The following is a 23,544-nucleotide window of genomic DNA, read 5'->3' on the forward strand; positions in this document are numbered from 1 at the left end:
TCCATTGAAATAATCAGTGATGTTTCTATTTTTTTTTCAGTGTGAGCTTTTGATAAATTAATTCAACTTTCAGTACATAAAGAATAAACAATGTATTATCTAAAAAAAACTTGCTTTTAAATATTTTTTATTTTGACAATAAGTTTCTTCCTTCGAAGAAAAAAGGAAATTTGTCAATTTTTTTTTTCCTTTGGCGTAGGGCAAAGTGAAAAAAAATATATTTTTCTAATAAAGCATTTTTTTATTTATTATTAAAAATAATTTTCATCAAATTAATGAGTAAACGAATAAATTATAAAACAACAAATGAATATATAAAGTAATCAATTTAAAATATGAGAAAAATAAATGATTGAACCAAACAGTGAATGAATAAAAAAAAATTCTTGAAGGAATGTAAATGAATAAATAAGTTAATGAATACGTAAGTGATTTAATAAATTCATGAATAAGTACAAGAAATTAACTATTTAACCTTGCCCCATTCTCTTTACCCTGCATGCACTATAAAAATTGCATTAAGCAGTAAAACTTTTTAAAATCCTCATATTCACTAAATAAATACTGCACTGAACACCAGTAGATCTCAATTAGGGTCTGGTGGGGGAAAGTTGTCAATGGGGTAAAGTGGTCATAATTCAAATAAATGGCTATACCTTAGAAGTAAATGTTCGAATGAATGTGAAAATTTTATTTTAGAGTAGTGCAGTTAGAAACTACATTTTGAATACAAAATTTTACAACTGGCAAAATTTCATTTGGTGAAAAAAAATATTTTGTGTGATTATGAATTTTTTTAAAATATAAACACCTTTTTTAACTTCCTTGGGAAATTTTGTTTGTTAGAATTATGAACAGATTGACTGCGCAGGAAGCTTCTTACATGTCTCAAGAACTCATACTCATTAGCAGTTAGTTGAATCTATTTTGAATAATTTTTTAGAACAATTTTAGTAAGATGGGGTAAAGTGGTCATAATATTAGGCTTAACGAATATTGTTCTTTTAAAATCACTTAATCTTTAAGTATAAGGCAGATAGAAATTAAGTATTAATTTCACTTAATATGTATTGTTTTTACAGTAAACAAGGTTAAATATATGAGTATATGCGCATGCATACGCATATACTCCTGTAGGCACGTATATATACGTATTTACATAAATGCACCAATAAACACGTATTTGGATATCTCGTAGTATTTTTTATCTATACAGATAAACATTCGACTATACACGTATATACCCGCTTATATTCGTACATATACGAACACTTATATACTCATGTAGGCACGACGTATATACGCGTACGTACTCGAGCTAACACTTACATACTAGCATATGATATACATGTATGCAGGGTGAGTTTAAACTCTTGGGAAAATTTTTAAAAGGTGTTAGAGAGGAGAATAAGAAGCAAGAATCTTAAGAAACATATGGCCACAAACTCAACGCTGACGCGCTACGTGCACGCAAAGCCAGAAACTAATGAATGCAAAACAGGTCACAAATTTATTATAAAAAAAGACAATTTTACACAACGACTTAAGAAAGTTTTAAAGTGATTGATGAAACTTGCGGCCGGCATCTGTAATACATGCGTCGCAATCACTCTGTTGCAATTACGAGACTCTTGAAAAACTTTCATCAGTCGCTGCGCCTTTGTTGCGATGCGTGTATTAGAGCTACTACAGGCCTTACTTTTTAACAACTGTCTAAATATTTCTTAAGAACTAAAATGTCGGGTAAAATCATCTTTGTGTAACAAATTTGTGACCCGTTTTCATTCCATCGATTTCTGGCTTTGTGTGCATGTAGCGCGTCAACGACCAAAAGTTCCTTATGATTCTTTGCTTCTTATCCTCCCCTTTCACACCACTTAGATTTTGCCCAAGATCTTGGATTCACTATGTAAGCATACATGTATATTAGCGGATATACTCGTAGATATATATGGATACATGTACTGGTGTTTACACGTAAATGTACGTATATACGTCTAACAAGTATCTAGAATCGTGTTTACACGTAAGCATACGTATATACTCTTGCTTCCACATATATATACGTTAGTAGACACGTACCAAACACGCACTGGATATATCCACGAATTAACTCGTGTATACCCGTATATGTATGTAAGTACACTACTGGCCGTTAAAATTGCTACACCAAGAAGGAATAGTCTGAATGAAACAAAATTTTGCACACGTGATGGCAACATTGACACTAGAAAACGATTACAAAATGAAAGCAAAATGATCATTTATTACTGGAAAAATCTCACATGATTAGAGGTTTAAGTACCCTGTTGCGCCACATCTAGTTGGAATTTAAGAACCGATACGGTCGAGCATTGAGGTACAGCAGTTTCGTACGATGTCTTACGCCTTCTCGCACCACAGTTGCTGTAAACGCGCCACTAATTTGATCAAACTTACAGGCTGTCTAATTTACCGTCTCAAGTGATCCCAGATATGCTCAATTTGTGACAAGTCACAAATCGCAGACCAGAGCATCACGCAGACCAGAGAAAGTGATAATGCGGAAGAGGAAATCCCTTTACTCCCTTGCTGTGTTTGACCGAGCAACTCGTATATACTCGTGTAGACACGTATACACTCCTGTAGGCAATCACGTATACACGCTTATATGCTCGTGTATACACGGATATACTTGAGTAGGCATATGCATGCATGTATCTGATGTATACATGTATTTATTCATATATGAACATGTTTACTCTTGTTTACACGACACGTATATACTCGTGCATACCCGCATATACTCGTACATATATTTATAACTATAAAAATAACCGAAATATACAAATAATAGGGTTATTTGTAACAGTTTTGCAGCTGTTTTTAACTATGACCACTTTACCCCATGCTATGACCACTTTCCCCCACCCCATGGGGTAAAGTGGTCATAAATACAAAGGGAAATGAAAATGTTATAAAACTACTTAAATCAATATTTTTCCCCTTAAATTCAATGTACGTGTTCTTTAATAATGCAATGTAAAATAATAACAAAAAAAGTTGAAGTATTTAAAGAATTTATTGTATTTATTATCCACCTAAGTTGAAAACCTACTATTTTATGACCACTTTACCCCACCAGACCCTATTACTTGAAATGTTAATTGCTAAAACCTTTATTATTTTATAATGACAAAAATTGCTTTTGATAAACCACAATTTTTTCAATATGTGTTTTATATTTTGGGAATGACATAGCTCATTATTGTGGCGCAATTACTTTATGACTGGAATCAACTCTATGTTTAAGAAACTAGTTGGGCCATTGTTAGATAAGTGTCGCTGCAAACTGAAATTATTATACCACTTCACTTTGCTCCGCTACTTTACCTTGCCAAACATTCCCCTACCTATCTTTAAATCCAAGTCCTGCTCTTGAAAATAAAATGCACTTAGTCATGTTTTTTAAGTTTTTTTGTTTTAGAAACCCTCTTTAACTATTTTAAAATGACCTACAACGCTCTCATTCTAACGACGATATGTAAGGATATGATTTGGGTTAGCTTTATAATGATCTTGGATACAATGATGAAAATGGATGGGTGAATTTCATATGCATTTTATTTTATGTCATTCACATTTTTAAATATTTTATTTGCGGTTACTGCCTTTTTAAACTAATAGAGAAAAAAGTTTTTTGTAAAAAGTATATGTAAATCTTTTTAAACGACTACGCATTTTATATACCGACTTGTGACAAAATAATACTAACCCTTTTTTTATAATTTGCTTCTTAGTTGATATTCGTAATTTTTTTTGAGTTTTGATGCTCACAATTACGTAATCAGCTGTGGGGACTCCCTCGATTATTTTTTATTCGTCTTCGCCATTTTCATTGAAAGTGGGTTGTAAATCTGATTTTGAGGAAATTCGTGATGTGATGAGACGATACATGCGTCACCAACTTCTAAAAAGATAGAAAGGACAAATATGAATTAGATAGATCATAAAGAATGATAGAGCGATTTCGAATAGCTATAAAAAAACATCTTGAAAAACTAGGAATCTAAAAACAGAAAAATTTGAGTAAGTCTGAGTCTTGATAATGAAAAACTATTTTTATTGGTTGTAGAACAACGTATTAAGCGGACGGTCTGAAAAAGAGGGTAAAGTTAAATCCATAACATTTTAACATTATCAGTGTAGCTGCTTTCAGCAGCAAACTAGGGACTAGCAGAAATTTACGTCGGAAGCGAGATAACGTATGAAATGGACAATGTAAAATTGGGGTTCCACTGTGCATACACACACACACACACACACACACATATATATATATATATATATATATATATATATATATATATATATATATATATATATATATATATATATATATATATATATATTAGGGTGGTCCTTATTTTTGAAGTTGTAGATATTTTACGCGACGCCCCCTCAATTTGTTCCATTATACAAATAAATGATCCTTGCAAAATTTTAAGTCAATCCATGAATATTAACCCGTGCCCTTAGGGCCCTTTTTTTTTGAGTTTCGAAGAAAAAATTGCGGATTTTCTCATTTTTATGTGAAAGTTTTCTTTAGTTTCATATTTAAAGTAATTTTGAACGTGAATAGATGTTGCTACTTCCAGACTGACCATTCTCTCACTTTCATTGTGTAAAATTTTACATGTTACAGAAACTTCATGTACACCAATGGCCTTGGGTCGGCCATACCGCTATTTTCCGCTCGGTTCAAACCAAGCGGCAGGGGAACATTTCTTTCAACCTATATAGATACAAGGGATTCTAAAGGCCATTAATGAATGGTCTAGGCCATTAATGAATGATCTTTGACGATAACAAATTGCCTCCTTCAGGCTTTGAGGGTGTTGCTTTAAAAAATTTCCTGTGTATGTTATAGGTGTGGCAAATAGGGTTGCTAGATTTCAGCGCTATAAATATGATACTGGCAATTGTATTTTAATTCGCTGTTCTTTAGTTATAAATATATTTAAATAATTATGCAATTCCTAATTCTTAAAGCATAAATTTTGAAAAATACTCGATTACTCTAACATAAAAATATACTGTATTTTCCATACCTAAAATATAAATTTAAAAAATGTCCAGATCGGAATAATGTAAAAATTTATACTTTAAATTAATTTTCTTCTATTTCAGTACATATACCTTTATTATCATCAAGTTCTTCTTGCAATTCACAAGATTTAGAAACTGAAATGGGTATCTATCCTAACTTGTTAAAACCTTTTTCTACATTTGTTCTATTACAACGAAAAAAAAAAGACTTAACAACTCTTGATATCGGCTCGCCTTTCATCACTGTTAGACAAATGCCGTATTAGGGACAAAGATGCTGTTCATTTATTAACAGCCTATGTAGATGCAGTAAATTTAAATCTAAATGACCTTGTGATCAATTGGACATCCCTTAAGAGAGCAAGAGAAAATCTTCGAGAGGTAAAATCAAATTTCATGAACTTAAATTTAGATTTTTTAGTTATTCACTGGGATACAAAAAGCTACATCCAGATGTAACTGAAAAAAAAAGCAATAAACTGGAAACAATTTAAATTGACCATCCATGAAGAGAAAGCCCATAAATGCTGTTTTACAGTTAGATGCTGTATGAAGATATGATTTTTCGCAGCAACCCAATTTAGGCTCCTTTAAATAATATAATGTGTCTAAAAAAACTAGCAGCTACTAGCTAAAAAAACTTCTGCTGCATGTTTGTCATCATTTTGTACAAATGATGACAAACATGCAGCAGAAGCAATGATTGGAAAATTCATAAATCACTTATGGTATTTATGGGATAAATTAGTAGCTTTGTCCGTATTGGATGAAGGAATTAACTTTAAAGATAGGAAAAGACTATTCCAAAAAATGCTTGCTGATAAGGAAGACGTGTCTGATGACTATAAAAATTTTCAGATAACAGTAGATGATTTCGAATACTTCCTTAGTAAAGATCTTCCTCTTTGTGGAATCAATTACGAATCAATAAAACTGTTTGATAAGTTACAAACACCAAAAGATTTTTTCCTATTTGATCCTGATTCGTGGCAAAATGAAGGAAGCTATTTAAAGGGAAGAGGTATCGTTAAAATACTGAAAGTTGTGAATGATACAACTGAAAGAGAAGCACAATAGTAATCGAAGAATTTCACATTCAATTTACCAAATTTGAGTCACAAAAGCAATTTAGTTTACAGACAGTCCAAGATTCGGAAGAAATTGCACATGATTGAAATACATTGAGAAAAGCGTATGATTAAGGTAAAGTTTCTAAAGCACTATTTCATTCTTATTCAATGTAAAATCTTTAGATGATATGAAGTAGTTTAAAAGATTAATTTTAGTGCTACCTCGCTGTAAAAATATTTTGCAAACCTAGGAGAAACGATGTACGGGATCTAGAGTAAAAACTCGATTTGTGAGAAAATTATTAAAAGTGTTTAAGTTCAACGCCCTAGGTGCACGTGTTATTATTAACCGATAGAGTTCAAATTTTGCACACATTACTTTTTATTATATTGTCACAAAACTAGGGGGCGTCACTTGTTGAATTCCGAAAAAAATATTTTCCCATATAAATAAGGACCACCCTAATATATATATATATATAGGGTGGTTATAAAATAACGTGAGGTGTTCAGAGCCCTCTAGCGAGTGAAGTATCGAACGAAATATCGTCAAACTTCATGGACATACACAGTACGCCATGGGATTTCGATTTTTGAAGTAAAAAATTAGTACCAAAAATTGCCACCAGGGGAAATTTTGGTGTTGAAAAGATGTATTACTGTGACTATTGAAGGATTAAATGCTAACTGATAAAATATGCATCAATTTTATTCACAAAATATGATTTTTACCAACAAGTGAGGTTCAATATGACCAACATCGGGATTTTCCAGGTACTGCATACAGTACACAATATTTTCCATACCTCTACGGGAGGGGGGGGGGATTAATTTCGCCTACCTGAAACATTTTTCTAGTATAGAAAGTTGAGATATTGGGAACATGTCTCAGATACACAACACCGTTACGAAATCCCCATGTTTAAAAATCAGAAGGTGAAAGGTTGGGCGACCACGGTCTCCATAACGTAGGAAATGCATGACTAATAAAACTGCTATTAAAGAAAGGTTGCCACCATACACTAAGTAACTAAAGCCCAACATGGGGTGGTGCACCATCTTACATGAATATTATTCAAAAAGAAATCCTTGCTGCCACGCCGAAATTTCTTCCTGCCGACTTTCGTAATTTTCTTCCTTTGTTACAAATTGAAATTTCTTGTTGGTCTTATTGAACTTTATTTGTAAGCAACAATTATTTCTAGAAAAACCTGCATGTGTACTGCAATTTTTGGCATTTAATTCTTCAATATTCGCAAGTAATACACTTTTACAGCGCCAAAATTCCCATTGGTGGTGACTTTTCTTGTTTTTTTTTAATTGCAAAAATCGAAATCCCATGGTCCGCTATGTACGCCCATGAAATTTGGCAATGTTTCATCCAATACTTCACTTGCTAGAGGGCTCTGAGCTCCTCACATTAATTTATAACCACCCTATATATATATATATATATATATATATATATATATATATATATATATATATATATATATATATATATATATATATATATATATATATATATATATATATATATACAGGGTGTTCCGTTTTAACCTGCAAGACCTGATTTTGAACAATTTTGCTGTTAAAAGTATACATCTAGGACTATTGGTTGCGAAAATAAAGGTCTTGCAGGTTAAAACGGAACATCCTGTATATAATATATTATGACAGAAGAAAAAATAAAATTATCTTAAATTTACAGACTGATAAACACAGGCTAGCGACTGCGAAAATATTTTGATTTGAAAAATATTTCTTGCGGAATTGAAACATGCCTAGTTTGGAGAGGGAGAAAACTGAAGCGAAAAAATTGGATCAATGAATCGCATAAACAGAATGCGTGAATAAATTTTAATATTCCTCGGCGCAAAATCTATTGAAAAATTCGAAGGAATTAAAATATTAGGAAAGCGGTTTGCAACGAAAACTCCTCGTTATTTTAAAGCAAGTAAATGAATTTGAATGTAATTATAACATAATTATTCGAAAAGTGTTTAGGTAAATCCCCGTGCTTCTTTTGATTGCAGTAGTACATTAAATTGCGTTGCTTAGCTAAATAGAGGATATAGAGTTTTATGTTTAATCTCTGATTCGGGAATTTAAATAAGAGATAAATGGAAAGAGTCATACTGTTATTAAAATGTGAAACATTTTAGTTGAACACAGCAGGACGGAAATGATCGCTTGTTAGAACTTGTTAAATGGAAAATTATCGTAAGAAAGTTTTAAGTAAAAATCTGAAAACATATAAATGTTAAGTACGATTATTTTTGAAACATGATGGGGGCATTTCATATGGAATATGATTAACGTACATGAAATACTAGAAATGAGGACTTTGTTACTTCTAAGTAGAATTTCAAAAAACCTGGGAGAATTGAAATAAGGAAAAAAACGGGAATTGTGAGAAAATATCCTTTACTGTGAAAACATTTTGAAGGAATTAAAACATTACTCAATTTTAAACTCTATTAATATGCTTAAATTGCAAAAAAAAAAAAAAAAAGTGCCCTTTTAAACGGGAAAACCGAAGTTCGTACTTAGTAGTAAGTTATAAGGGTTTTTATTTTTTAACTGCACATTTTTAGATTTTGAATGATGATACTGAATCTTGATTTTAAAAAAAATGTAAATTATGTATGGTTAAATGTGTATATTTGGTACGCACATTGTATGTATGTTACAAATGTAGATAATAAAAAATTAAAATTTAATTAAAACAATCCTTTTTTAGAATAATACTATCTTTTCACTCTAAAAAAAATAAAAATCCGATTTTTAAAAAAAACAAATTGTCAAAATATAGGGAATTTTTAGAATTTCCCATTCAAACTCCCAGGGAAAAAACCTGGATTCTTAAGAACGTTGCATCTGAGCAAGCTGTTTAAAACTCTAAAAGAGAGTGAAAAGCTAAATGGATAATTGTTGTGCTAACGACAATCTTAGAAAATTTATTGCTACTTAAAATAATAATATCTCACGTCGTAAAGTTCGACGTGTTTATTTAGTTAGTTTTTATTTAGTAGTTTACAACAAATCACGATTTTTCGTTTCATTTCTTTCAGTTTCAGATACTTCAGTTTTTCATTTCACAAAATTTCTATTTTAAAATTTCAATTTTTATTTATTTTAAGACATATAATCTACAGATTTAAAACTGGTCGCGTAAAAAATGTGTTTAAAGGGATAATTGAGAAGTTATAGTGCAAAAGATATGGAACCAAATCACGTGATCCTATTAATATAAAACATTTATTTTTCATAAAGTTATATTGAAATCCTTTTTATTTATTCAGCAGAATTAAAGAATGGAGTTCAAACTATTGCATGTTAATAACATTTAATTTAAGCCACATATTTTTTAAGTAAATATAGTGCGACTTTGGTTAGATGAGCTATGACCTTGACAATGTTTACTATTTTTGGGTAATTGGCACTGAGTTAAGTCACATTCATAGGAGTTTTGAAAAGTATTCCAACTCAAATTCGTGCGAATAACACACTCCCTTTTCATTGAGCTCCCCAAAAAGAGGTAATATTGTCAAGGTTATAGCTCAACTAACGAGAACCAGAACCAAACCATATAGGATTTTTTTTTTCAAAACACTAAATATTATTTACTTGTATTTAAAGAAATAAGTATTAAATTAATGTCTTCTTGTAGCTAGTTCAGAAATAATTTTTAATGATTTTTTTTTATTTTCTTATTATAGAAATAAATGCTTGCGCTCGAGATAAAGGTGGTTGCTCCCATTTGTGTGAGAGCGTCAGTGGTAGGCCTATTTGTAGTTGTCACCCGGGATATCAGCTTGCAAGAGACAGGAGGACATGCGAGGGTAAGTTTGAAGTATATGCTTTTTAATTTTTTTTCGTGTAAGTTAATTTGTAATTTTTCTTTTTTGCTAAAACAGCGTCCTAACGTGCTGTTATCCTGAAAAATAATACGATTTTTTAAAATTCCAATGGAAATCGACTTGAAATACTGAAAAACAAGTCATTATTAAGATTAAATTTTAAATATCTGGCGCTGATTTCTCGGGACGAGTTTTCGCGCATTACTCATTGCTTTGCAAAACGATGCATGATCAAACGTACGAAATCTGTACATTACTTGATTGTTTCTTAACATAGTTCAAAACTACCAACACTTTTAATTACAGCAAATCATGCCTAACTTGTAATTCTTATGCAGGCTATGAGGCTCCTTGCGTAATATAGGGTCTGGTGAGAGAAAGTGGGCAAAGGGCTAAAGTAGTCATATATCAAATAAAAAGCCATATATTTGAAATAAATGGAAGAATGGGTAATTTTTTCATGTCACATTTGAACAAATGGGAATTATATTTTGATCTGCAAATTTTAATTCTGGCAATAATTCATTTTGCGAAAAAAAAAATTGTTTGCTCATGAAACATTTTAAAATCTGAATGCTTCTTCTAACTTCTTAGTAAAATTTTGTTCATTAGAATATTTATTAGATTGATTGTGCAGGCAGATTCCCGGATGCCTCATTAGCTTGTTTGAATAAATGGCAAAGCTAGATTCATTTTATATAATATTTCAGAACAACTTTAGTAAGATGGGTTAAAGTGGTCATAGGTTAGTCTTAATATATATCCTTCATCTAAAATCATTTGAGCTTGATTTATATGGAAAATATCAGTTAAATATTAATTTACTAAACATTTACTGTTTTTATATTAAACTGGATTAAGTAAAAATAAGTTTCAATGTTATATACACAAATCAATTGAATTAGTGCAAGATTGTAATCCTATAATATATGAAACATTCTTAGCATTTTTTCTGCAACCACAGCTTTAACTTTATTCTAATAGAATTATTTAATACTCCCCTCCCCCCGCCCAAAAAAAAAAATCGTTCGATTTCGGCAAAGAGTAGAAGATTAAAACTGACTGTATAATGTAAGTATTGACTAATAAGATAAAAATTAACCATTTGTTCCCCTTTGTTTTTTGATAAAGTTACATTTTTTGTGAACTCTCTTGGGGTGTTTTTTTACCATGTAATTTAGGTAATTTAGACATCATTCAGTCTCTATTCCTGAGAAATAAAACAGGAAATTATCACAGCTTCCCTGATGATGTTGATGAAATTGAGGAGTGAAAAATGATTAAAACTATTGGAGAACTAGTTTTTGATCAAAGTTGACCATCAAAATTTGTAATTCATTTAAATGAAGTTAATTTCCCAAAAACACTTAAGTGTGCTGAGCGTTAAAAAATGATGGTTATTTATGATGGTTTTACTTCTATTGTTTTTTAAACGATGACCACTTTACCCCACCCCAGGTCATTAACATATTTGAAAAAGAATATCCCATTAAGATATTTAAATAATTTTGTTTATTCCAAAAATTCAGTACAATGTGTTCTTTATTAACCTAATGTAGAATAACAACGAAAATATTTTAAGTTTAAAAAGAAAGTTTTGCATTTATTATTTACTTCAGTTGAAAAACCTGGACTTTATAACCACTTTACAACCCCCCCCCCCCCCTCCGACCCTATAAAACAGTACACTCTAAAAAGATGCGAAAAAAAAAAGCTTTTAAATTGGCGAAAGATTCAGTTTTGCATAACAGAATAAATTGAGAAAATAACTTTGAGGTGGTATTATTGTAGAGACATTTAGTCCGGAATAATTTACAAAAATTCATTATTTATGTAAGTCATTGAACATGAACAAATATCACTACGTCAGTATTAAAAAAACATACTGCTGTGTTAATATTTTTCATTTGTATTTCGTACTGATGAAGTACAATTATTTAATTTCAAAGAAACGTCCGTTTGCTTTTCATTCCGCATATCATCCATTAATTAAAAATATACAATATCTCATCTGAAAAGTTACAATGTTATTGCCTTCTCAGAAACTGTACGTATGAAAGCCTCGCACTATGTGTTATCTTCATTAATCCATCAAGACAGAAACACGACACTTGAAAAAAAGGGACTGAAAGAAACCTGTGTATCATCCTGAGACGGAAGTTAATTTTCGCAGGGTGTGATTTCTACGGCTGCTGTCAAGAAACTTAATCTACTTCTGTACGGAAAGAAAGTTGTTTTGCTGCTCGAAAACGTCAAAAATCTTGAAAAAGGTTCAGTGACTTTAATCGTGAATAGAAATTAAGACGGTTGGCAGATTTTTACCGATTCATGTCAACAATTCTAAATCCTTACTAATATTATAAATGCGAAAGTGACTTTGTTTGTTTGTATACTTGTTTTTTTTTTTTTTTTCTTTCACGCCTAAAGTACCCAACCGATCAGCATGAAATTTTGTATGCACGTTGTCATGAATGACGGAGTGAACAAAGGGTACCTTTCGTTTAGAATAAAAGCATTCCATGATTTTTTATTCTAATTTTAAAGAAAAACATAACTTTCCATTATGTCATCGAAAAAATCGTCAAATTTGTTCGATTTTTACAGCGTGTTAAAGCCCTTAATAAGTGCACAATGTGAATTTTACTCGAAGTTCGAGAGATAATTGGAACGCCTCTAAATTCTTCATTTTATGAAAATTCCATGTTCTAAAACGAGGCTTAGCTTCATTTTTGAAGTGTCGTCTGCGATTTCTGGTCGCAGACGACACTTTCTATTGAAATTAAATAAAGTTGATTTTCTGATACGTAGCAGACGATATTCTTATGAAAAAAAGTAATAAGTCAAGTTTTCATGCCCCCCCCCCCCCAATATCGCCTGTGCTTTCTGCCAATTTGAATAGCTTTAGTGAAACATAGTAGAAAAAGAAGAGTGCGCCGGAAAACCGTCATTTAGGGGAGTCAGCATGGAGGGGGGAGGGAGGTCAATTTCTTGAAGGGAAACATTCAAAACGACGAGCCTGGTTCATACTATCAGCAACAGCCACAATTAAATGTAGATTTTTTGGCAATCCTTTAACGCTGCTGTTGCAGTGATAAGTATTTCTTCATTCCAATTCAGTATGAAATGACTGTTGTACAAAATTTTTTATTAATAATGTATTAGGTAAAAGTTCACTATTACCCCCCCCCCCCTCCATAGGAAAATAAATATTATCTTTAATCCCAGTCTAGTTCTCGAGCTAAGCCGACAAAAAATTAAACGTATGTTAAAAAGCCGTTCTTCGTAATAGAAAGAAAACTCAGATTTTAAAATTCGTATACATTTTTTATTAATTTTATCGATGGAAATATTGTCAAATAATATAATAATTATTGTGATGAAAAACTGAATGTCTTCACCTCTTTTTTGGCGAAATCATAAAATGCTGCTTTAATTTTTTATTTGTATTCTTGTTCTTTACTGAACAATAAATATTTGCGTTTAATTAGAAACTCAGCCCTTTTCTAACATAATTCAATCACCCTACCTCATAACCAAAATTGATTTTAAAAATGTGATCAAAAGGATAATTTTAACTTTTTTCTTACAAACTGCAACGGAAACTGAATGAAACAACAGGCTAGTTTCTTTTGTTATGTATTCATATTTTCGACTCCATTCCTTGAAGAATCATGAGTGTCAGGTAGTGTTTGTTCACTTTGAAGACAAAGGGATAGCATCTTATCGCATTATGCGAATGATCTTTGTAACAAAACATTACAATGATGCGTACGATTTTAATGACCTTAAGTTTCAATATAATTATTTTTATTGCTAACAACCGCATAGTTTAAAATAAACTTCCACCGGAAATAATAGGGTTATATCTTTTAGTGATGCCTTTTTAGTTCGTAAAAAATAACCATTAGTTGAAATTTAAAAGTCAAAGTTGTAGAGGTTATAAAAATAATGTAAAGCACCTTTGAGAAATGTATATCTTTTATCTAATTAGTGGAGTAGTTGTCTTGTTGTTTAAAACAGATGAAAAGAAGACATGAATCTTGAAATTTTAGTTGGTCTCTCTTCCACTTCTAGATTTAAAATGAAATAATAATAAATAAATGCATAATAGGATCAAATTTAAATTAGTTTTAAAATAAAATAATAATAAATAAATATATAATAGGATCAAATTTAAATATATTTGTACGTTCCATAAACTAAATTTACAATGCATTACAGAAAGAAAATGTTGAAAATTGTGTAATTCATAATAATAAAAAAAATGTATTTCATCTCAAATGTATTTTCCTTAGATTGTATGAGATATTTTAGGAATTAGTCAGGATCTATTGGCACTCATGGTTTATTAAAATATTAAAATGTATAAGCATATTATTGAATAAATGTTATACTATAGTACTCATATTGCAGTGAAGTTTCACGAGTGCGCTTTTTAGACTAATTCTCAGTACATGGTGTTAAATAGAAACAAAAGTTACAACACTTAGTTTTTTTTTATGCGCTTCCTAACTGATGCAGGTATAACTGATTTTTTTTTTTTTTTTTTTTTTTTTTTTTTTTTTTTTTTGCGTGTGTATCTGTGTTTACTGCGACGACCAAAGTAAATAAACGGTAGATATTATTTCCGTACTTCATACGGCTTATGTAAATTATTATTTTTTTGATATTTAAAATCAGAATCATGGTAGTAGTAAGTATTTAATCATTAGTATGGTGTCATTAAATCATGGTATTTAATGCTTAGTTCTAGCATTGACCGTCGGATACATCTTCATTGGTTCTAAATTTCAAACAAAATCATTCCTAGTGCTTAAGTTTAAGCTTCAAAATATTCTCTCCACATGGAAGCGTTTGAACTTGACATTTTGCCTTTTAAAATGAAAGGCTGTATTTATTTAGCTATCAGTTATCAGCGTTATTGTTCCTTTGATGTAAAATTCAATAAACGTATGGCTGTAATCATTGTAAAGACGACTCTTTAAAGAACACTTCATTTTTAAAGAAGATATTTAAACACGTTTTAATTTAAATTTGCGCCATTTAGTCATTAATCTGTCAATTTTCTATCCAACATGCCCTATACCTGCTTATTTAACATTTAAAAAAGTAATTAAGGCTTAATCTATACTTCCAGAGCCTGCAATATAAAATATATCTGCATTTTATCTAATTAATTTTAACACATGTGCAATAAAACTTTCAAAATCTTTTCTTTGTTTTTCGACTCACATTTTGCTATAGAAAAAATAAAAAAATATTTTTTATATTTTCTTTAAATATGAAAATATCATCCCACACACTGGATACAAAACAACGTCATTCAAAATTTGCAACATATTTGGATGCATTATCTTCAGCACTTCTGCTTTTATTTCTGAAACTATTTAATTTCGAATTTGATATAAGACAGTAAAAATTTATGAAAATCTTTCGTTGGAAATCTACATTTTTAATTAGACGTCTGATTTAAATAGGCAATTAATATCCCCCAAGAACAGTTGTTTAATACCTGAAAATTAATCATTCTTATCCACCTCCAACTGTTAATTACTTACTATAAATTCAAATAAATCAAGGGATTATTTTTTCTGTTTTCTCTTTTTCTCCCTCTTTCTCACTTACAACTTAAAACATCTCACGATTTCCACCATTAATACCAACAACTTACCTTGTGGAGCCGTAAAATATTTCCGGTGAACATTTCCGGAATGTACTCCCATTGTTTTAGAAGCTGTTAATATGCTCGTTAATTTCCTCACTTTATACTTTTTTCGGGAATCCTTTCGGTTTGTTTTCAACCGATCGATTAAGTTCTTAGCCAATCTTTATTTCTCTTTTTATTTCTTGCTGTATTTGAAATAAATTAGTTCTGTTTGACATTCACGCATCATCATCGTTTAAAAATGAGTTTGGTGTTGTTTCACAAGAAATAAAGGAATGTTAATTGAATACGGAAGAAATAAAAGAGTGTCATACTTGAAAAGCAAGGTTAGAATTTTTGTTTTGTTTTCAGTTTACATGACTTTGTTTGTTGCTACATCATACTGTTTTTTTTTCTCCATACGCCCGTTTTGGCTAGACCGTAATTAATATGTTCTATACTTTGATGCAGTTTTAATTCCTAGTTATTATTTCATCTTCATGAATTTATTCATTGAAATTTATTAATCAAGTAAGGAATTAAAACGTGGTTCTTGAAATTACAGAGGAATCAACGCGATTCTGGTTTATCAAATCAGCCAGTAGGGATCAGGTTCAGAAAGATTTAAAATTGCTAAAATTACCAATTTTTTATGGAATTCAATTGCTTTTACGGAAAATATTGTCTCTTATGCGCATTTTTATTTTTTGTCTTGAAGGGAGACTGGGGCACGTAGATGTATCGTGTTCAGTTCCTCCAAGTTTCCATTATAAATCCATACATATGTGGTTGCTGAACCATGAGTTTTTCTGGTTGTTCTGGTTGTTGGTTGAATAAAAATTATCGAAATGTTGATCGATGTTGCTTCCATCTGTCGTGGGATGCCTAAGCTAAGTCGGACTTCCCTCTTTTGTGGTACTTTGCAAAACGGATTCCGTCTTAAATCGGGTAGTATTGTCTACTCGGGTTGGGATACAGAAGTGTTTAAACGACAACAACAGCAACATTTTTAGACATCATATCCTAATTTGAAGTCTAATGTGTCCTGGTAATCTGCTCATAAACTTCAATTAACACAGTGTGAATGAAAATATAATAAAATCATAAGTGGTACAACCCAGGACTGCGTATTTAGAGTCATGGAGTCGGACATATTTTAGGATAAAGGAATTTAAGTTGGAGGCTTTAAAATTCCAGTAGTCAGAATCAGTCATTTTCCATCCAAATTTTCCACTCTGTTAGGACTGTGGAGTCGGAGTCGGAGGCTTTTAACTTCCAGGAGTCGGAGTGTTTCATTTTTTCTCCCACTCCGCAGCCCTAGTAGTGTATATCCGTAGAAGACTCAAAAGGCATGCTACAAATGATTTTGAAAGTTGCGTTTTGACAATTCGCAACGAAGACAAAAAAAAAATCGCCCATCTTCTAGATTCTTGGGGTAGAATTCATTCCATTCACTGCCACAATGTTTCTCCAGAGAAAGAGGCATAATATAAATATTTGGTGTTCAACAAAAAGATTTTTTCTGCAATATAGCAGGAATGGTGTCACAAGGGAGGATTTGTGATTGATGGATGTGTTTCTGAGATTCGGTTTTCTGACGATTCGAGTAACTTGAGACTATGAACGAAATCACGATCATTGTTCGACTCGATGGGCATTATCATGTCATCCCTCCCTTCCATTTTTCGTAACTACTTGTAAGAACATCACCCATATTATTTAAGATGTATAAAAAGCCCTTAATTTTTTTGAAATTCAAATAAGAGATTAAAAAGACAAATAAACAAACTCTCTTATCACTCATATTTTTAAGAAAAATTTTCAGGTAATACCTTTAGAATTTAATAGGCTGAAATAATAATGGTTATTGCATAACCTGAAGAAAAACTTATAGATATTTACTGTAAATTTTCAGCTTACCGGTTTTACAATTTTCGTCACCAAAATTAATTTTGAAATCATCTTATTTTGAATTTTTAGTTAAAGAAGCTTGTTTAATGTGATTCATTTTATAGAATTTGTTAAAGCATTTCTTTAGAGCTCAATTTGATTTTGTTCTCAGAAATTTCAGAAAACTTAGAAGAGAATCTATATTAAATTTGATTAGATGCTATACACTATTTTTATTTATTATTAATTTTAATATGAATCTATAATTTCTTAAAATAGCATATTTTTTAAGATATCTTTCCTCGCTCCTGAGAAATCTATTTTCTACCGAGTGATAGGCAATGTCTATTTAGTTTTTACTTTCTTAGTTTTGTTCAAGTGTTTACTGATTTATATTTTCATTTTAAGTAGTAGTACTCATTTGTCTCAAATAAAAAATTTAAATTGTTTACTGTAGTTTAAAATTTGGATTGATTACCACAGCTCGACCAAATACAAATATTGTTTTCAAAAAGTCTGAAAATTTTTATAAGATGAACTAAGAAGAGGTTTTTAGAACAAAAATCCGAATTAGTGTTAGTTGAACGTTAGTCAATTGAGCTCATAAATCAAAGAATGCAGAGTTAAACCCCTTGAATAAAAACATTAGCAGTTTCCTACGGGATAATGAAAAATATTTTTTCTTAAATTCTTTTATTTATGCATCATTTTCTTCATTTATTGAACTGGTTATTTTTAATAGACAAAGTTACTCCTTTCTTCAGAAAGTTCCCATGCGTCGCTTTAGTAAAATGTTTAAAACATTTTACCCAGGTTTAAAGCAGGAAAGGTGAAACATTTCCTTTTCCCAGTTAGTTTTAGAACTATATCCGTTACTAAACCAGAAGTAATACTTCGGAGAGTTGGCGGCAATGAATATTTATCCACTTTTTATTTATATACTAGGGGTCAACGCCATCTCCGACAATGACAAACCGGATATCAGGGGCATAACATTATTAGATGTCAGGCGACGAATGTCCTTCGCTTATTATGTATAAAGGTGTGATACCGGGAGAAATGGCTTCCCTGGAGCAGTCCAAATAAAAATCGCGTGTCAGCACTAGAAAACTGCAAACGATTTTACTTTTGATGAAAGGATTTTTGATGCATAAAATCTTTGATTTTACGATAAAATAAAAGATCACTTTTACCTTTAAAAAAACATTTGAAAATTAAGAGCAAAAATTCTTTTAAAATAATATTTTTTAAGTTTTATGTGTTTGTTTATTTATTGGCAAGGTTCAAAAAATAAAGGGAAAATATTTTATTTCTAATATCGGGATTAAATCTAGGTTTCTTTGTAAATTTTGTATAGAAATCACTCTTTTATTCGCGTTTACTTATTTAATTCCAAAATTATATTTTGGGTGAATTTTTAGCATAGCAATAATTTAGTAGTTAATTTTGCGTAATTTCTCCAATTTTTGTCCCCTTAAAAACGTAAAACGAAAATGCGCTTGAATTAATTTACCGTTAGTTAAAAAATAATAAATCCTTGGAATTTTCTGATAAATGATGCCTAGAAGGCAGAGAAAATTAAACAATCCCTATAAAAACAGAAATGTTTGGAATTTGCTGGAACATGATGCCTTGAAGGCTGAAAGAATCAATTTGATACCTCTTTTACGATAAGTTATTATTTTCTTTGTAACTTAAGTAATATTTTGTTTCCAATTTTGAAACTCTTCAAAAATAATGCTTTGAATGATTTGCAACTTAAGACAATCCAGAGAGGGATGTAGCTGCTGTTAGAAAATCATTGTTGACACTCAAGAAATTTGGCTGATTTAGTGTTGGAGGAACTTCTGTTCGTTAACGACGGTTTAACTTTAAAATTTGGAAAATAGTTTAATGTTACTTCTTTTTAAATATTATTTTTATTTACAGTGCTCTTTTTTACAGATTATAATAATATTTTTTATTAAAACGAAGCAATGCCATTATTTTTTATCATCATTTAAGTTAATTTGGTATTTTTTTTAATTTTTTAAAATTTTCTCTATGTGTTTGTATTTTTGTTTTTATTCTAATCTATTAATTTACGGGATATGCTTTAACTTTACACTTCATCACCTTATACTTAGTATTACATCTGCCTACGTATATTCTTTCTTCTGTCGTGACAGATTTTCTATCATCACTTTCATGTTTTATTATTATTATTATTATTAATCATTATTATTGTTGTTATTTTAATATTTGCTATGACAAAATTTAAAATGAATTTACTAGTAATTTACCTCCTGGTAGATTTTTTCTTACAACTTAAGTGTTCGTCTAATCTCATAACAATTTAAAATAAACAATTTACAAATACACATATTTATTCACATATTTATTATTTTTATTTTTGATTATGAATTTGATCTATCAAATCTTGTTTGCCTTTGAGTTTTTCTACTCGTTTCTGACGTCGTTTGCTGTTACTGTTAGTAAAGATCATTACTAATATGTATTTTTCCGGATTGTCAGAAAAGGTTTCATTCAAAGACTTATTTTACAAAATATTATGATTTTTAAATAAATAAGTTCTGATTTTTAATGATAGCAATATTTGACAGTTTAATATTTTTCATTTATTTTAAGATCAGTTGTATCTTACGGTAAATTTTATTTCACATACACTTTTCAACGTCTTGGTTTCTTAAAAGTAACACACATTGAGAAAACATTTTGGTATAACAATAATTAACTACAAATAAGAATTGTATGAAATTTTTCTCTGAGAAGAAAGCATAGATTTATTTAAAGCCGTGACGACATCATGGTTGAGAGAGAACTCAATGTCAGGTCTACGAATATGGTTGGTAGAGATCCATACTAAAATGTTTTTTTTTCTAATATACTAATTTCCTTTTTAAGAATTACAAAACTTTTTTGATTTGAAAAAAATAAAAGGAGATCAAATACGTTATTTTTTAAACATTGCAATTTAAGAAAAAACAGTTTTATATCCTACAGTTGTTTTAGTGTCAGTTATCCGACATTCAATTTTATTTCATATTACTTTTCAACGTTATAGCTTCATAAAAGTACCAGATATATTGAGAAATAATTTTGCTATTAACGAATATTAATATCAAATAAGAATCATACGAAGTTTTTCTCTGAGGAGACAGCCATGATTTATCAGAAGCACTGACGACATCATGGTTGAGAGAGTTCCACTAAGGGCAACTCAATGTCAGGGAAAACGGCGCGTTCCATGCATTCAGAAAGCAACAAGAATTGAATAAAATCATTTACCGTGTTCTTGGAAGAGCTCCAAAAGTGTTAGCAGACTTTGAGTGCTTTTTACTTTTCACTCCGCTTATTATTTTTTGAATGCACCGTTTAGTAGAAAGTTTCTACGCATCTTGGAAACTAGAAGAGAGCATTAATATGTTTGGTTCCCTACTTCTTCGTCCCGCGTGTAGAGTGATTCGAAACTCTACCACTAATGAATGCAGAGGGTTTTTCTTGTTTTGAATTTTCGCAACATTTTGCATCGCAAGAAAAATATTAATGGGTTCCTTAATAAAATTAAGATTATTCCAAAAATAGATGCTACTGGTTAGAAAGTTTTTTCTAATTTGAAGTCAAAGTATAGGGGGTTTTTTGTACATTAAAACTTCCGATCGTAGGAAATGAAACCACTTTTAAAATTTCGGCGTTGATTTATTATGTTCTTGTGTTTTATGTTAGCAAACTTTTAAAGTTGTTTGTTTTGAAATATTTCTACTTATACATATCAAATTGGATAGTTGCCAAGAAAACAACTGTATTTAAATCATTCAAATTCTATCTTTATTCTAAGATGTTTCTTCTTCTCTTTCGTTCTTATCTAAATTTCTAGTTAACTAAAAAAATCCTAGTTGTATTCCTTTATTAACAATAAATATAGTTCCGCCTGTTATACATTAATTGCCAAAAAAATTAGTTACTTTGGTATGTGTAGAGCATTAAGGATAACTTTTAGCCATATCTGTTTAGTCTGCACCATTTCAATGTTTTTAGCGTCTTTGACTTTTAAAAAACTTGAAGGCTCAGTAGTGCACTTAACTATCAGTATTATGAAATGAGTTTTTTTCTCTTCATTTGACAACACAGAACTATCAATAGCGTACACAGCTAATTGCATCATTCAATAACTCGGAAGTTACTGTTTGGAAGCTATTTTTGAAGTTAAACCAATTACCGAAGAAATAACTTAGTTACTTTAGTATGTGTGGAGTCATTTAGAATGACTTTGAATCAGGTTGATTTAGTCTGCGCTTCTTTAATTTTTTTAGTTTATTTGACTTTTGAAAAAACTTGAAAGCCCAGTGCTGCACTGACCTGTCAAGTTTACGATTTTTTTTCTCTTCATTTAACAAAACAGAACGTGCAATAGTGTACAGGTACACAGCTCATTACATCATTCAATAAGTCGGAAGTTACTATTCAGATGTTTTTGAAGTTATTGTAAGCGTTCCTCCTGCATTGTAATATTATTTCCACTATTATAAATGTTAGAAATCTTGTCATGTTGTGAAGTACAATAAGGGAGTTTTGAGATATGTTAGTTTTCTACTTAAAAGTTGCTCTACTTTTATTGAAAAAAATCATTTTGCATACCATTTTCGACACAGCTCAAAGTGACCCTGAATGGGAAGATAACTTTAAATAAGGCAAATAACTCAATTTCAGTTGAAATTTAATAACTTATTTGAGTAACTAAACAAATGTTTTGGATTTTTTATTTCGCTCTACATTAACAAATACAATAAAACTACTAACATATGAATAAGGTACTTTAAAATACACAGGCTAAGTCTCAACGTGATACTAAATGAATATTTTCTACATTTTCTAAACTCAAAATATCGACTTGAACTTTCAGTTGAAGGAAAAATGTCGGCGATAATAAAACAGTTTAGAAGAAGGCAAAGCATTTCTTGATATCGGTGAGGTGAAGTTATGCAAAAACGTGCTGAAGAAGCAAACCAACCTATCTCATTTTTGTAAAATACGTGCTCCTATTTGATTCCAAATGTGTGAGGTTTGCTGGCTTAAACTAATAAACTTAAAGTCTAAAATGAAGCAACCCTAGTATATTTACTCTACACTTAACATGAGTTTTTTTAAAGACTTCCATATTCTAAATTGCTGCTATGTACTTTGCCATGTTTTTCTTCTCGCTCCTTTTTTTTTTAAATTTTTTATTTATTTATTTTTATTTATTGTTTTGTTGTTGTTGTTTTGCTGTAAAAAGATAATTTGAAAGCGTGTGTGTTCAAATTTGTATTTCCATATCCTTTCTCTTGAATAATTATGCAAATTATAAAAACCCCAGCGTCACATATTCTTTGTCGTGGCAATTATTTTGAATTTTTAAGACGAAATAATTGCTTAGTATTCAAGCGATGCACAAAAGACTTTATTGTTACTAACCAAAACTCGACATATTCAATAGAAGCAAAAATTCCAACCTATCTGCTAGCTCCTGCATTTTAAGTCCTTTTCTCCGACCGCTGCATAAATCCAAACTTCCGATCTTAGGAAATTCTTTGACTTAACAATGAGTTCATTCTTCAAATAACCGTATTGTTTGAGCAATAAGTAACATCGTCGAAGAGCTCTTGAGCCACTTCTAATTTCGGCACATTTATTGATAATTTCCTCCATTCCAAACTCAGGAAGTCAATAAAGCAACAAATATTGATCGTTGTCGGAAAGACTTACGAGTGTTCACGCACCAAGAAAGTACTCAATTATTCTTGATCAGCGGTAAAGTTAAAATTAAAGTTTAAGTGCTTATTTAAAGCGTCACGTAAAAATTTAGTATACATTTATGTTTGTGACAAAATTACATATGGTTTCTGGTAGCAACTAAGCTTCCTTCCCTTTTCTTAACTCAGAGAAGTGGTCTTCAAACTATGTCACAGAGTTAAAATTAAATAAAGTTCAATAAATACGTTTGTGCCCG

General features: G+C 30.5%; 1 protein-coding gene across 2 annotated transcripts in view; it reads left to right on the top strand.

Moving 5' to 3' along the window:
- Nucleotides 1-23,544, top strand: part of LOC129231811 (multiple epidermal growth factor-like domains protein 6) — a 248,360-nt gene that overhangs the window by 67,108 nt on the left and 157,708 nt on the right. For both annotated transcript variants that reach the window (XM_054866188.1, XM_054866187.1), the window contains exon 6: nt 9,881-10,003. In XM_054866188.1, the coding sequence (XP_054722163.1) occupies nt 9,881-10,003 (123 nt within the window). The remainder of the gene's footprint in view (nt 1-9,880; nt 10,004-23,544) is intronic.

The sequence above is a fragment of the Uloborus diversus genome, chromosome 10 (assembly GCF_026930045.1).
Source record: "Uloborus diversus isolate 005 chromosome 10, Udiv.v.3.1, whole genome shotgun sequence".
NCBI classification, from domain to species: Eukaryota; Metazoa; Arthropoda; class Arachnida; order Araneae; family Uloboridae; genus Uloborus; species Uloborus diversus.